At 44.0% G+C, this 15,090-nt stretch overlaps 1 protein-coding gene across 2 annotated transcripts in view; it reads right to left on the bottom strand.

Annotated features, from left to right (window-relative positions):
* cdon (cell adhesion associated, oncogene regulated) overlaps window positions 1-14,537 on the bottom strand; it is a 32,039-nt gene extending 17,502 nt beyond the window's left edge. For both annotated transcript variants that reach the window (XM_005735916.1, XM_005735917.1), the window contains exons 1-3: window positions 14,050-14,537; window positions 994-1,132; window positions 136-414 (exon numbers count right to left, since the gene is read on the bottom strand). In XM_005735916.1, coding sequence (XP_005735973.1) covers window positions 136-414; window positions 994-1,066 — 352 coding nt within the window. In that variant the 5' untranslated portion in view covers window positions 1,067-1,132; window positions 14,050-14,537. The remainder of the gene's footprint in view (window positions 1-135; window positions 415-993; window positions 1,133-14,049) is intronic.
* Window positions 14,538-15,090: the final 553 nt, after the last annotated feature.

Raw genomic sequence — 15,090 nt, 5'->3', positions numbered from 1 at the left:
ATAGGCATTCTTTCTAAGTGTTCAGCAATCACGAAATAGCCTTCCTTTTCTCAAGGCCATTTCCTCTCTTTCTTCATCACTGCGCTTTGAAGTGAGCGGGAGCATGCACAGGACTCTAATTCTCTGCATCCGTACCTGCTATGGCAACACGCGCGTAGCGGCTGGCGATGGCGGGCCCGTGGTCTAAGCGTGCCACACACTGATAGACACCAGCATGACTGGGCATAAGGGAGGAGATTGTGAGGGAGCCACTGCCAAGCTCCACACCAGGCAGAGTGTCCCGGTCCAGGGGAAGGCCTCGGAAGCGCCAGGAGACCACCGCTGATGGAGGACTTACAGAGCACTGCAGATGGACAACAGAGCCTTGACTCTGAACCAAGGAGGCGGGCTCAGAGTGGAAAGATGGATATTGAGCTGATGAGAAGACGAGAGCAGAGAAAAACAGGTTCAGACATGTGAATTAATAAACGGCAGGCTTGCTCAAATTATAAATCAAATTATAACTGTCGCATTGTTGTTAAAGCTGTTTTAATAAACTTACACAATAGAGACTGACTGACAAATTACTGTGCAGTATTTGCCAATACATTTCTTAAAGTAAAAGGCAGAAAGATGCTTGCGATAATTTAGAAAGAGTATAATCCAACAGCCTGTCAACAATTTCCCTTTTTTCAACAGAACTGCTTTTACACCAATAATTTCCAGTATTAATTTGTTTTTTGCTAGGGAAGACCAAAATGTGTAATTAAAAGGTCCAAAATATTTACTTTGAGTTGCACAAGTTAATTTATGGCCAATCAGGAGCTGAAACAGGAACACGCCTCTAAATCATCCACCGGACACTGAAAATATTTGCCTTTATTATTAACTATCTGTGTGTCTTCATTTGTGGACAGCATCCACTGTGTTTGTCAGCTTTGAAGCTGATCTTCTTCCATTTAAAAAAAATTATTCTTTGCTAATAAAAGTAAATAGAGCTGTACAACAACTTACATGAGCAGGTGATCAGCAAAGACTGGCTGAGACACAGCACAGTGGACAGGAGGACCCTTAGGCCACTGTCCATGGTGCACTTTGACCCCTGCCAGAGGCCGTGTTGTCCAGTAAGTACGTCCACGTCTGTTCGGCAAACCTGCAACACACAGATGAGTAGAAAAACATATCAGGCCGCAGCTCTGCAGAGAAACATGGCGTCATGTACGCGAGCGCAAGAGACGACATGTAAACAAACAGCAAAGCAAGGAAGAGGAAACCAGAGGTGGGGGAAAAAAATCAATTAAGTTCCCGTTGAATCCTGAACGACAATCCCTCTAATCTTCACGACACATCCTCTTTACACACTCCTTGATCTACACCTCCCACCCTCTCCTCTGACCCCTCTTCTCACCCACTTCAGTGTCTGTGTGGAGGCTGGAATGTCCAGCCTCTCTGCTTCCTTCTCTTCCCACAAGACCGCTGAGATCTCCTGATAATGGAGTATCTGTGGAGAGACTGTCGCCTCACTCTTAATATCACTCTCTTGTCACACTGCGTTGCTTCCTCATAGGTTCAATGTAGCCTGAAGTGCAGGCCAGACACACACGGTAAGACAAGAGAAGAGCCAAAGAGAGAGACAGAAAAGAAGTGGAGGGCACGTAATTAGGAGCATTCCTCTATCCTTTTCAACCAGACCCCCCTCCGAATGCAACGCCTCCTCCTTTTTCTAAGAGTAATCCGGGCAAGCTTTGATCCCAGGTTCCTGGTTGCTAACCAGGGTTTGAGCCTGAGGCTGGCGGGACAATGGTTGTCCAGCTGTGATATTCACACTGGTGCTTCGTGGCTCGCAGACATTAGCGGAAGGGCCAACCGAGGCTGAAGGGTGGGTCAAATTAAAAGCATGATGCCTGGGTGGGAGCGGCGAGGCTCAACAGGTTTCTAACCCTCATTCTCTAACTAAAACATTGTTTCGTCCGCCCGACAATCAAGCAGGTCAATTTGGTTAGCCTCCTCTCGAGGGTGCAGTAGGGCTTGAAAAAGACCTGTTGGCGTGGGGCTACAATGAATATTTATTTCTGTCGTCAATTAATCTGCTAATTACTTTGCCAAAAAATAAACACAGGGATGTGAAGTGCTTACATGTAATTACAGTAATGCTGTGTGTATTAGGAGCACAATTAGTAATGTGCAAACTGTAATTAATGTCTCAAGCTTATACTGTAAAGGTTCAGAGCCTCCCACAATGAGACAGGCCTATTGTACCAAACTAAAACCAATGAAGCTTTCTTTGTAAGAAGATTAACTCATACAATTTTACCTTGTCATGTTAAACACCCAATAGCAACTCTGAAAGTTATTGCCATGAAGAGCAGTGTAGTTGGGATGAAAGTGAAGGTCAAGTCTGATGATAGGTGTGGTCTGACCCACGAGTAAATAGCGCTGGAGTCCATCCCACTCTCACTTCACGCCCTCCTCAGACCTTCTTTAAATTTTCATCTACTGTATTTGGTGTACAGTATATAAATATGATTAACTGGGGTAAAAACATTTTCTATGAAGGGTTCAGTCGAAACAGCAGTCTCTGAATTTGGTTACTGTCATGGATAGCGTGGCCTTTCGAGACAACTACACAAGGGGGTGTGAATGTTTTGCTTTTTTACATATAATTTGCTCATTTAAAGACATCAAGAGAGTGGCTACTTTAATGGACAGAACAACACAAGGTACTCTAGCAGCCAGGCCAAACTTCCACTAAATCGACCCACTGAACTGGACCTCTCCATCAAGTTTGTGACATCGACAAGTTGTATTATACAACCAAGCAGGTAAAGTGGTCCTTTTGAAGCTTCAAAATGCAGCATTTAAGACCAATAGGTGACACCCCTGCACCTCTGTCTATATTTTATATGCAATCTATAGTGGGGCTCGATATAATCAGAAGGTTATATCGAGCCTTTCTAGCTTTATGGTGGTGAAAGGTTCATAAATTCTTATAAAAGCCACAAATGGCAAGTCAATGATTTATTGTGCCAACGCTATGTATATGCATTGCTAATTAGTTAACACTGTGCATTTTTTAAGGTCATTCTGAATGCTGGGGCTTTTGCTGCCTTCACTTGATGTATTCATACCCACTCTCTTCATCCTGCTCTCTCATTCTCTCAGAGGGCATACTGAGAGGAGAAGGATAGAAGAGGCAGGAAATAATAAACTCTTCCAGCACTAGGCTCACGCCCCTGCTCACCCAGAGGTCAAAGGTTATGGAGGAGTAGCAAAAGAGCGAGAGGATGAACCAGCGGGTGTCTGGGTGCGATGGGACAGCTCCCAGAGGTTACCTCCAGCTGTCTCCATTTCAATTACACACACTGACACACACACAACTAAATATTTAAAGCAAAACAAAAATAAAGTGCTTAAGAATTAACATTTAAAAATGAATTCTTTGTGAACCCTCTAGCCTGTAAGCTAGTTTACAATTGCCAAGTTTCAGGAACATGCCATGATGCATATGGTGTATTCTTTGCATTTTAGGCTCCATATTAACTGTGTCCATGCTACTTCACACAGATCAAACTTACATCTTTGCAGGCTGGCGTTTCTCCAGCCCACAAGTTGCAACAGGCCCTGCACACTACCCCCATGTCATCAGTGCAAACTATCTTTCTCTCTCTGCCGGAATAATGATATATAATTACAATAATAACAACAGTGCTAAAACAATGCACAACCAAGCATGGGCACACTGGCACACAGTACGGTGAGAAACCGGAGCTTTTTTCCCTCTGGCTACCTTTCCTTCGCTCTCTTATTTTAACCTGTTCAGTCCTCCCATCAGGAGGGCCAGTTGGGCACTAAAGTTCTGAATGGATGCCCTTGTGTAAACACACACACAGCTGCCTATCTGCCCTATTGATCTGGCACAACGAGGAAACACAAGGGCATCATTCCTGTTTCTTATCTTTTTGGCTTTCCCCTGACATCCGCCACCATGAAGCCTCCTCAGTGGAGACAGACACTGTGAGGATATCTCTTATCTTTCATCAGAGACTAGTCCTAATGCTGGCAACACTGGCTGCATGGAAAGGCAAGTCCAATTTCCTATTTCCAGACACCCAGACAAAAGTTGGAGTGGTCCTTTTACAAAGGGGAAGTCCCTGTCAACTGGAGCCGGATCAGCCTGAGACTCTTTTTTTCTTTTCCAGTGTTAATGGTGGAGTGTTGATCTCACTCCTCCACATTTTACCACCTAAAAGGAAAATATGTGGTATTCCCGTTTTCTTTCTCTCCTTCCCGAAAATCTGATCTTATGATACTGTCTGTTTTTGCACTCACGGTGTGGATGCATGGCCCTTCTCAAGGCAGGATCGAGCAGCTATAAATCGAAGTGACATCCTGCATAAAAATCAACTGTGCACCGTTGAAAGATGATACACCGAAAAATAGTTTATTAAAATAAAAAATGAGGTGGATGTGTCAGCGAGTTCAAGTGGAAACGTTCCTATTTTTTTGGGTGTGGGGGGTTGACCCATGTATGTTTGGCAAATCTTTGACTGACACTTGGCTTAACGGTGCAACTGCAAGAAAAACATCAATCTCCTGAGACTTTGTAACTCTGTTTTCTGTGTTGTTTTTTTACTTCATCTGTCATACTCCCTTCCGGACAACTCCACAGTACACATATATGATTGAGAGGCACCACCTTTATTTTTCTATCAAGGGAGACATTCAAACAGAGGAATAAGACCATCTACCCCCTCACAGGACAAGCAGGATCCCTGGTGATGACACAGGAGAAAATAAACACACTGACAGGCTGCCCTCAGGGAAAAGAAAGGGATTTGAGTTCTAGGGCGATTAGCACCTGCACCTCTTTTTTGGCCCCCTCTCTGCAGGAACTACTTAAAGCCCCATCTGCCCCCATGTGGGACTGGCCCATATCCCTGTCATATTGGGTAAACAGGGACAAAAGCAATGCAGCGAAGCATCAAAGACCTGGAGGGCAGAGGAAGAACAGGTCACAACTGGTGCTGCTGACTGAGACAGAGGCCTGGCTTCTCTGCTTCACAGAGAAACACAGACACCATGATGCAGCCCTCCAACATTAATGCACTAATTTTATATCATGTTTTTATCATAAATTACTAATAATGAATAGTAGAAGAGCACAAATTCATTAAATCAAAAGGTTTTGTTTAAGAAAGAGCAAACTGTTACAGGTGACCAGAACCAATTGAAGCTTAGAGATAAAGATGTCAAGGGTAAATGATCAGTGGGGTGTAAGAGAAAGGGCAAGTCTTTTCTGGTATGATGGTCTAATCTGACCTGTGTGCCGAAGCGGATTCACATGCTATACCCCAAACCTGTCTGCACTCGCCCCACATCTCACTGACAGAGGATCTGCAGCACACACATTCCTCAGTTCCACAAAGAGAGAGCATGACAGACACACAGAAAAAGACAGAGAAAGACACACACACACACATACACACAAGAGATGGGAGATAAATTCTGAATGATGAGAGGCAATGGGGTAAAAAAGCTATAACAGAAAAATAAAAAGAAAGGCTCTCTGGAAGAGAAGTAAAAGGAGATGTGTAGGATTTAAAAAGGTGAAACATTCAATAGGAGGTGAAAAGTGGCCAAGCCCTAACTTCTTTCTCCTCCTTTATTTGGCTCGGAGATAGAAGCGTACAGATAAAGACATCCAAAACTGCCAAAACTGACTGATGATTCAGCCGAGCTACATTCAGCTCAGCCCAGAAACTTTGGAAGACCCGACTCATAGAACAGACTCTAAGGGACCATTATGGGCTTCTTGTATTGGTCTGGGTGAGTCCACCGAGGCAGCCCGGGGCCACCGAGAAAAACTAATGAGTGGAAACACTGGGCCTCTGGTATGGCCTTACTCTGTCTGATTGAAGACTGAGATCTTATTAAAAGTGGGACTGTCTTAGACAGAAGGGGGTGAGCTAAAGTAAGGGAGAAAAAGACAGACATGATTTGGAATGAACTGAGGGAATTAGGGAAAGAAAGGGAGGGTCCTTTTTGTTTTACAATGAGAAGGAGGTTTTAGTCTATCCATGAGACAAATCGACTGCACTTGTCTGAGCCTGAGAAAGTTAATGAAGGTGTCTCAATAAAAGATTTAAACAGAGTTTTCTACAGCAGACATCTTCAAGGACAGGCTACTTTTGAGACACTTGTTTCTCTCATGTCTGTGTGCAGCTGACAGACAACCATCAGTCCAGGAGGCGCAGGGTGATGACGAGGCCAAGCGGGTCCCAGAGCGTCTTGACGCCAAGGTCCTGACTACAGTGCTGTTGTACGGGACAGAAGAGCAATGAAAGGAGAGGCCCCTGGGGATCAGACAGTCACATCCCACAAAGCCCTGTTTACCAAGGACACACACCCCGTTCCCCCACCTCCTCCCAACAACGCCTCCGTTCACCAGAGTCCGACCCTCCCAAAGTGCCAGGGCCGGGACCTGGGAGACAGCGCTAATTCTACCCTCAGGCTTGTTGGCCAAGGAAACAAACAGAGAGCTGAGAGTGGATAGAAAGAGGGAGGGGGTAAAAAGATTGAGACAGAAGGGATAGAGACTGAATGGTACAGTATGTAAGACCCATCTTAATTGGCGATTGTTCTGCAATGTCTTGTTTTTCCTGGGAATCTGTGCGGGGGAGGGACAGGAAAGTAGGGAGGTATGGTTGTTTCCCAAGGTCCTGAACAGCAGGATTAACCACAGGGGCGAAACTCAATAGCAGCCTCGGACATTGGAAACAGATCCCTGGGTATCGCCACCATACAAGGCCACCTCGAGACCTTTTGCAAAGCGCATGTAACTAACAACCCTACCCCATTGTCTAAGCTCTCTGGGCCCTTCCAACTGATTTCACAGGCCTTTCAGCCCACAGGGGAACGTCTGCTCAGACGAAAAGGTAATTCTGATGGAAAGAAGGAATGCAGAAGAAGGCCTTCTTGCCCGCAGGGTGCGTTATAACACTGATCTCCAGCATGTGCCAAGACGTTGATTCATCATGGCAAGTGCGAGGGGAGCTGGGAGCTTGTGCAGCCGTGGCACCGGGGGCAGGAGGCCACAGATTTACATTCCCCACTATCAGTCCTGATTAGAGAGATGATGGGAAAACATGCTGATGCAGGGGAGGAGAAAAATGATCAAGTTTGCCAAAAGACTTGAAAATGTCCAGCTCTGCTGTGGGAGTCAAGATGCTATCTGTGTTTTAAATGCTGTTGTGTGGGCTATAAACCATGGGCATACAGCGATCCAGCTGCCCCCACCCTTTCTCCACTAAGCGCAGTCTCCCGTCCCTCCCCAGCTCTCCTGGATTCCATCACTGCCCGTGTCTCTACAGCAACAAGCAGCAAAGACGCAGACAAACAATTCCTGTTCAGTCTCCTCCTGATAGGTCCCTGGCTGCCAACCAAAAGCACTTTCAGACTGAAACATACATTAAATAATGTAATTTCAAACATGTGCAACGAAAACAAAATGACAAGGTGTCCAAATAGATACTAACAAGAAACTCAGTTTCACAAAGTCAGGATTTAAAACCGGCCAGAAATAAAACTGAACTGGGCTGCCTCAGCAGCTCTTCTTCATTTGTCACTCGAGAGGCGTGAGAAAGAAAGTGCACACAGACATTTTCATTTTTTCATAATGATAAATGCACTTTGTAAGCATAACAGAGTAATGGCAACATATTCATGCTGGAGAGGAGTGTGTGTGTGTGTGGACGGGGTGAGGAAAGCCTCATCTGCTAAAAACTCCCCAGCCGCCGGCACAACAAAAACAAAGACATGCAAAAAGGTTAAAATATAATTAGTCTTCTTCACAGATTCCACAAATCTCTTGCAAAAACCCAAACAAACCAACCCAACCCCCCCTTACACGTACAAGCTCGAAGACCCAAAGATAAATATACAGTCCCAAACAGAGTGTGTAAATGCTTTATTTAGTTTGTCTAAATGTTTATCCGTCTCTCCTTGTAACGCTCCTCTTTTGCTGCGCAGCCATCAAATGATCGCAGAACAAACTCGGTGGCGATACATCAACACTCACATCATCCGAGTTTCCACTTCTGGCTCCTGGTCAAACTGTAAAAAGCTCTCCGAAATGTTTAGGGTCCCCGCTGCTTACTGCTGCAGCACTGGAGGTGAGAAAAGCTTTTGGGAGATGATGTAGTGCTGCAGCGGGGCCAACAGAAACGCAACCTCAATGACAACACCAAAACACAGCAGAAATAGAAAAACTGTGACTTACGGCAACTCTGTTTTTTCTTGTCTGGGTTCGTGTGTTTGCTACTGTGTGAAAGCGCCGCGAAACGGTGACAGTGATTTACTTTACTTTGTTAAAGTCAGTCAAAACAGAGTTTTATCTATCCATCTCAAGGCAGAACTATACTCCGCAGGATGCAGAATGTCTGCTCCCATCTTAAAATATTCTCCGAACAATGTAAAAGGCTGGACCAACCCTATGTTTTATCCCTCTGACTTACATTCCTCCACTCACTTTGAATATCTTTTATAAATAGGGGGTTCCAATGTTCCCTAAAGGCTCACATCTCAGAGTAGGGAAGGCCCAAAATGGCACCCACAACCACAAGCCCGGAGGCAGGCAGCAGCAGTACCCACACTGCCTCACACTCTGATCTGGGAGGAAAACAGCCCTTCAAACAAGAAGCCTGTTTGTCAGCTGCAGGGGAGTGCCAGCCGCTAGTTTTGCCTTAATATAGTCTTGCTGATCTTTGTGCTGGCTTTTCAGCAGCACACACATTCTGGTTTGCAGAAAACCCATGTCAGATGTGACTTATTGGTTCAACATTTGAAATAGAAAGCTGCGGTCGCTCCGCAGATTCAAGCAGGAAAGGCTAACTCTTGGAGCCTGCGACGAGGTGACGGACTAATGCAGGCGTATTTAGTGGGGTCGCTAACAGGAAGGGGAAAAGAAATTAATCTTGCAAACAGGAAGACGCTGAGGATGCAGAAAGAAAAGGGGAAAAAATATATTCTGAAATACTCTGCAGGAGGAGTCCAGTTCATAAGTTCACTCCCTGAATTCTTCTCTGGGGCTGATTAACAACACAGGACGATGGCTTTCATCGGGTATCTGCACGCGCAAATGCCACGTAAGGCCTTCCTTCCCGGGGAAAATTTTGTTCTCTGTCATGCATGTGGTGCTCTGCATCATGCTAAAGACACATGTACTGTAGCTGCACAAGCCAAGAGGCACTCCCTCAGATGATTATGAGCCCATAAATAAAGGCATCTAGAGAAAGCGACGTACTTCAAACCATGGCTCGAGATCATTAAAGTATTCTAGTCCATTTTCATCTTTTGTTCTTTCCATATAACCCCCACATCCCCAAGCTATGGATCAAAGTTAACCCAACTATATTTTCCTGTGGTAAAAAGTGCATCCCACTGTGTCGCACAACCTGCCCTTGGGGTATTCTCAGAATCTACGCGGCCGCCTGGACGCTGCGTTTGTGCTTTAAAGCGCTACGTGTGTGGTATTGGCTTACATTCCCTTATCATATTGAAAGCATGGACACATATATATTTAGCTAAGGCCTGTATTTCCATTACATTAACAGTATGCAAACATTTTTCAGAGAACAAGCAGACCTCTTCACCCTGCCTATCTCCTCATTCCGCTGCATTTCAGTGGCTGGCTGGAACATCTGTTTCTGCTGCTCCAAAAACTGTTTGTTTGTCTTAACAATTACGCCCTGATGTTTCTCATTTTATTTCTCAAATCTCCTGAAAGTCGTTATCCAGTTTCAGGTCCTTCAAGGTTCTGAATTTTTAGAAACTCAATATGGTGATCTGTTGAGAGCTGGTGTATACGTTGAGTTACAGTCAGGTCACCTTTGACATTTCGGAAGAGTCGTACCAGAGGAAGCACGCAGCTCATCTGTAACCTACAGGAGAAACAAGTTTGCGTAGTACGGCGAGTCTGTGCTGCTGTGTTTGGATCATCTGTCAGAGTCGGGGGAATAGAAGAAATAGGGAGGGGTGGGGGAGGTGGGGGTCCCGCAGAGAGAAATGTGCGTAGCGTAGTTAAAATAATGACAGTGTGAGCTCATAGGAGATAAGAAGCACTACTTATGTCTGCTTCACATAAACACAAGCGACACCTTACAGCTACCTCAATTCCAACCCAGTTCCGCTCACAGCCAGCCCACAGAATATATTTACAGAGGGAAACTGAAGTTGGAAAGTAAAGCCTTTTTTGTTAGCACCGCAGCTGCAGGGCGCTCTCACCAACCCAGCAGTCACAAGAGCTCAAACTCTTACTCTGACCTGCCCATCTTTCCCAGCGACCCCCTGCCCATGGCTGCTGGGTGTTGTCAATCAGCACCCCCCTTGGCTCCTTGAACATGGGGGCTCTTTGGCATGCTGCCCACAACTCCCCTCTGTCCATCTAATGGGGCCTGAGGTCTGACTCTACCCTTGACGAATGGGAGCTGAAGCTCTCAGAGTAAAGGGCAGCAATAGAAAATGGTAAAAATGCTGCAGTATGACTCAATCCCTGAGCAATGAGAGTAAAAGAGGGCTATATGTCAAGAGTTTAAAACAAGCCAGGTTTTGGTTTGGGAATAGTTACTTGTACGTTTTAACGTCAACCATAAAACAGTTTCATAAATTCTACATTATTATTACTAAGAAGCTGAAATGGATTAGTAATCAGAGATTTAGAAAATGAATGAGTCTTAATTCCAGCAGTCAAAATATTGTGAAGGAGATGAAAACTAACGTCACCACTCCAAAAACTAAATTTTCTCCTGCTTTATGACTCTCATAACATTCTTCTCAGCCAAAGGTTGAATCCAATGGTGCAATAATACGACAGATCAGAGCGCGAAACCAAATAAACAAGCAAGCCACATTGTGATTTAGGTTTTAAACTCACTTCCATTCACTTTAGAGCCAGAACTGAGGTTTACTGACAGGCCTCAAATCTGTTCGGCTTAGAAAAGGGGAGAATGTGGGAGATGGCCAAAATATACTCGAGTCTCCCTCTTCCTCCACACTCACCTCAGACAAACCTTCATCTACAAATCTACAAGTAAACTGCTTATTCACAATTAGTTTTAACAGCAGAATTACTTTAAAAATGGTGAGAAAATGATGAGAAGGGCCACTGGACTTTCCCAGAGTCTGAAGTAAGAGGGGAAAAAAGCATCTCAGGATATTAGATTTTTTTTTTACATTTTCTTTAATGACTTTAATTGTCAGTCAACTTATTAATTAATCATATGAGTATTAAAAATGTTTTATAATCTCAGGAACTGCAAGATTTCACTGTATATTTGACTTTACTTTTTGGTTTAATCATTAACAAAACCACATTCAGCAGTCATTTGTCATTGCTGGTGTGCAAGTGGTTGTGAGAATATAGTACTGCATCAGAAAAATCAAGAGAGCCATTATAAGTGCCGGAGCTGGTATCATTACACGTGCTTATGTCCAAATTGCCCACTTAACATAGTTCTCCTACAGCAACATGTGTTTATCATTAACGAGCACCCTAATGGCTCAAACATTATTCCAACTCGCTTAATGGCATCGTTGTGCTTTGTTCAGGTCTGTCTGATAAGCGCCGAGCCACTAATGGTTTATTAATTTCCCTAAATACATGCAGGGAAAACAAACACACACACACACACACACACAAAAAAGGGTCTGAGGCTCTGTCCTCCAATTCAGTCACATTCCCAATACAAAGCTACTATAGATAAACACAGTCAATTGTACTAAATACATTAAAGTCATTCTGGAAAGTTTAAAATCAGGAACTTGTACTATACCATACAGCAATATAGTTTGGACACAAAAGAGAGCCTCATATAGACGGTATTTTAAAAAAAATAACAGAGCAAATAAAGACTGTAAACACATATTTCTGCTGCCATAAAACAAAGATACGTTTGGCAATTGAGCTTTCTGAATAAAGGAGTAGTCGGTCCAAGAGGACTGACTGAGTAGAAAGCAATGCAAGGATCATAGAGCCAATTAGGTTACAACGAGGGAAAGCGGCTGCAGAAAAAGTTACACCTTAGTTTTTTGTTTATTTTTAAAAAGAAAAACTCAAACCTGAGGAAGGATTTCTCCTTCAAAATCAACGCCCTGAACACAAAGAGCAAATCTCACTCTGCCCTTGTCAAAAGCTCACCCAATATTGGGAAGCACTGAAAGGATTTGAAAGCCATCGGAAGTGTCTTCTTGTCCCCCACCAACGTAACAATGCGTGAGCAACTGTTTGAACTTGAAAGTGTTTTATCTGAGTGCAGCCATGTGTGTCCCACTGACTGGATGTCATGCATTCGAGAGGGATTCAAGACTTTGTTCTTGATAACTTTTAAGTGTTCAGCTTTCTGAGAGTCACCCCTATGTAACAATAGTCGCTGTGAAGCTCTGATGATAAGGATGAACAGCAGACAGAGGAAGTTGAGGAATCTGGCATCAGCAGCCACCACGTTACCGTCACTTTTACTCTGCCGCTTTCCACGTTTCCACCCAGAGCAACAGTCTTAATCTCATATTATCACTTACAATATTTATGGTGCATACTACATTTTCATATGCACATTTAGCTGAAAGTTTTATAAATACAATGATTTAGAAAACTGGGTTACATCAGCATAGGACTGTGAAAACATAAATCTTTAAGTTCCTGAAGTGCATAGCCTGAATAAAATTAGTTCATGCCCACACTTGTACAACTAGTCTTGAGCTCAAAGCAGCGCCGTCTTTATTTCTACTTTTTTGTTTTGTTTTTTTTATTTGTAAGATTAGAAGAGTGAGAAGGAACATGAAACCGAGGAGAATTGAGCAACGTGAAGGCTGTTTCATGACCATATATTTGCACACCTGCATATTTTTTCTGCAGTATACTCAAAGATTTCTCTTTGTCTCTAATGTTTTTACTCTTTGTCAAAAGCATGCCCCTGGTTGAGTAAATAATGACACCTTCTGTCTGCCAGGCAGGTAAAGTCGCTTTTGCATGCTTTGCACAGTGATTTGTGCACTTGCCAAGTGTCTGAGCAATGGTAACATGGATTTACCAAACCAACGTTTATGACACCCTCTGGGGATTCATCTGAAACAATAAAGGCTCTCTGTTTTTGTAGGGAAAAAACACACTACTTCAAATATTAGTCCAAGCCACCATGTTTCTGCACAGTGGTAAATGTGGCAGCTCGAGCAGTTTTTCTGTGGATCTTCTCTATAATAAAAGTATGACTTGTGGACAGTCCATTTTCAGCTTTTACCAAGGTGAATCCAATGTGTCAGGGGAGTGACATGTTTGCCTTTTTTCTAAAAATGTTCTTTCATCTTTCAAAGAAGAAATGGAGCCTGCAGGCCATCTGATTTCAACTGTGGGATGTTAACTCGAGCGTAGCTGCCTTCAAGGAGCTTCCAGAACTGTTTACCAAACAAATATTTTGGATTTTCTTTTGCTTCAAATCAGGGGATACATAAAGGATAAAGAGAACTGCTGAATAGCAACGTTAATCTGAGTGCTTCTGTGCGTGTTCAAGCAAAATACAAACCATGGCTGTAGGCAAAAGAATTGCTTAAAGGAGTCTTATGAATTGATTTCAGCATTAGAATTTAAAAGAGATTATTTCAAGCTCTTTTAGGACCATAACATCATATTCTTATACTTCACGCAAAGCAATGCAGACTCAATACCCAGTACAATTATGGGCAATAATTATTTAAAGTCATAGCAGACTTGGTTTATAGTCTGCTATGACTATGCTATGGCCCTTAATTCATGGAAACGTACACACGCTCCGCTCGCCACAGTGCCACTCCGCGCCGCTGGTCTCTCCGCCACAATTCAAAGTTAAGAAAACGAGACAACATGGATCAAATCGGCACCGTGGAGCTCTCTGCCTATTTTATCCTAGCATCTCTTTTGTTTTTCCCTGAAAACTCGAGCTTTCCACATTGAATCCTACCCCAGGTCTTCTCCCAGCCAGCCAGCCGGTCAGGCAGCCAGCCCGGGACTCCCCTCTCTGCCTCCCCTCCGTGCCGTCTTACCTCTGTTGCAGGAGAGCAAACGCTGCGAGACGTCCGGTGAATTAGCAGCAAAACGCATTCTTCTGTTGGCAAATCCGTACCGGGCCCTCCATTAGAAACGGGCTCAAAGTGCGAGACGGCTTGAGGAACATGAAAGCAGTCGGAGAGGTTGAAAAGGGGAGAGAGAGAGTTCAAACCCGTAAAAGCAGCGCAGGCGTCGGGGCCAAGGTGCGCCAAGTCCCCCCTGGTCGATACTCGCGTTACGGCGGTGGTCGAGAGTTTTCTCTGGAGTCCGTTTCTCTCAGTAAAAGTCCCGACTTGGCGCTCTCTCTCTCTCTGTATGTCTGTCTTATTGTAACTTTCTGCAGTGCTCGGTCTCCGTCTCTACCGCTGCCTCTTCCACACACGCATCTTTGAAGTCAGTGTCGAATTGCTCCGCAAAAGCTGGTCGTCAAACCAGGAATGTCCCAGCCCCGACGCTCAATACGACTCCTGGAAAAGGGGAGGGAGAGAAATAGCAGAGGGCTTGGGGGGTGTTGCCCTGTATAGACTGTGCATTAACAAGTTTTACAGTCTAACGAGAAAATAACTTCCTCCTTCCTCGTCTGCGCACACGCGTGGACAGCGTTATCAGGACGTTACCACAACATTCTCCCACTATTTAATACCACCTTAATGATGCACATTGATATCACCTTTTTACTGTAAACAATCAATGCTTCTCAAAAAAACTGATGGATTTTATGTCACTTATGAATCTCGAAAATTACAAAATGACAGCACAGATATTTTGAAATACTGGCCTGGTCTAAGTTGGCTAAAAGTTGGCCCCTTTTTTTAATAAAGTGAAAAGCAGGGAGAGGATTCAATAGTCCACAATAAACTCTGATCTCCTGCAGCTTGGTAATTAGTACAAGAAAACCTACTACACATGTAATGCTACTTACAATTCCAGAAACTCCAATATTCAGTTTGAATTATGCACAAAGAGGAGTCTGCGTCTGTGTTAGATGGTGAGGAGACACATTTATAGGTAAGAAGTATTTGTTTGGTATGTCAAAG

This window comes from Pundamilia nyererei, unplaced genomic scaffold (assembly GCF_000239375.1).
Source record: "Pundamilia nyererei isolate P.nyererei 1_Seehausen unplaced genomic scaffold, PunNye1.0 scaffold00066, whole genome shotgun sequence".
NCBI lineage: Eukaryota > Metazoa > Chordata > Actinopteri > Cichliformes > Cichlidae > Pundamilia > Pundamilia nyererei.
Note: the sequence above shows the minus strand (reverse complement) of the source record. Positions and strands in the feature narration are given on the sequence as shown.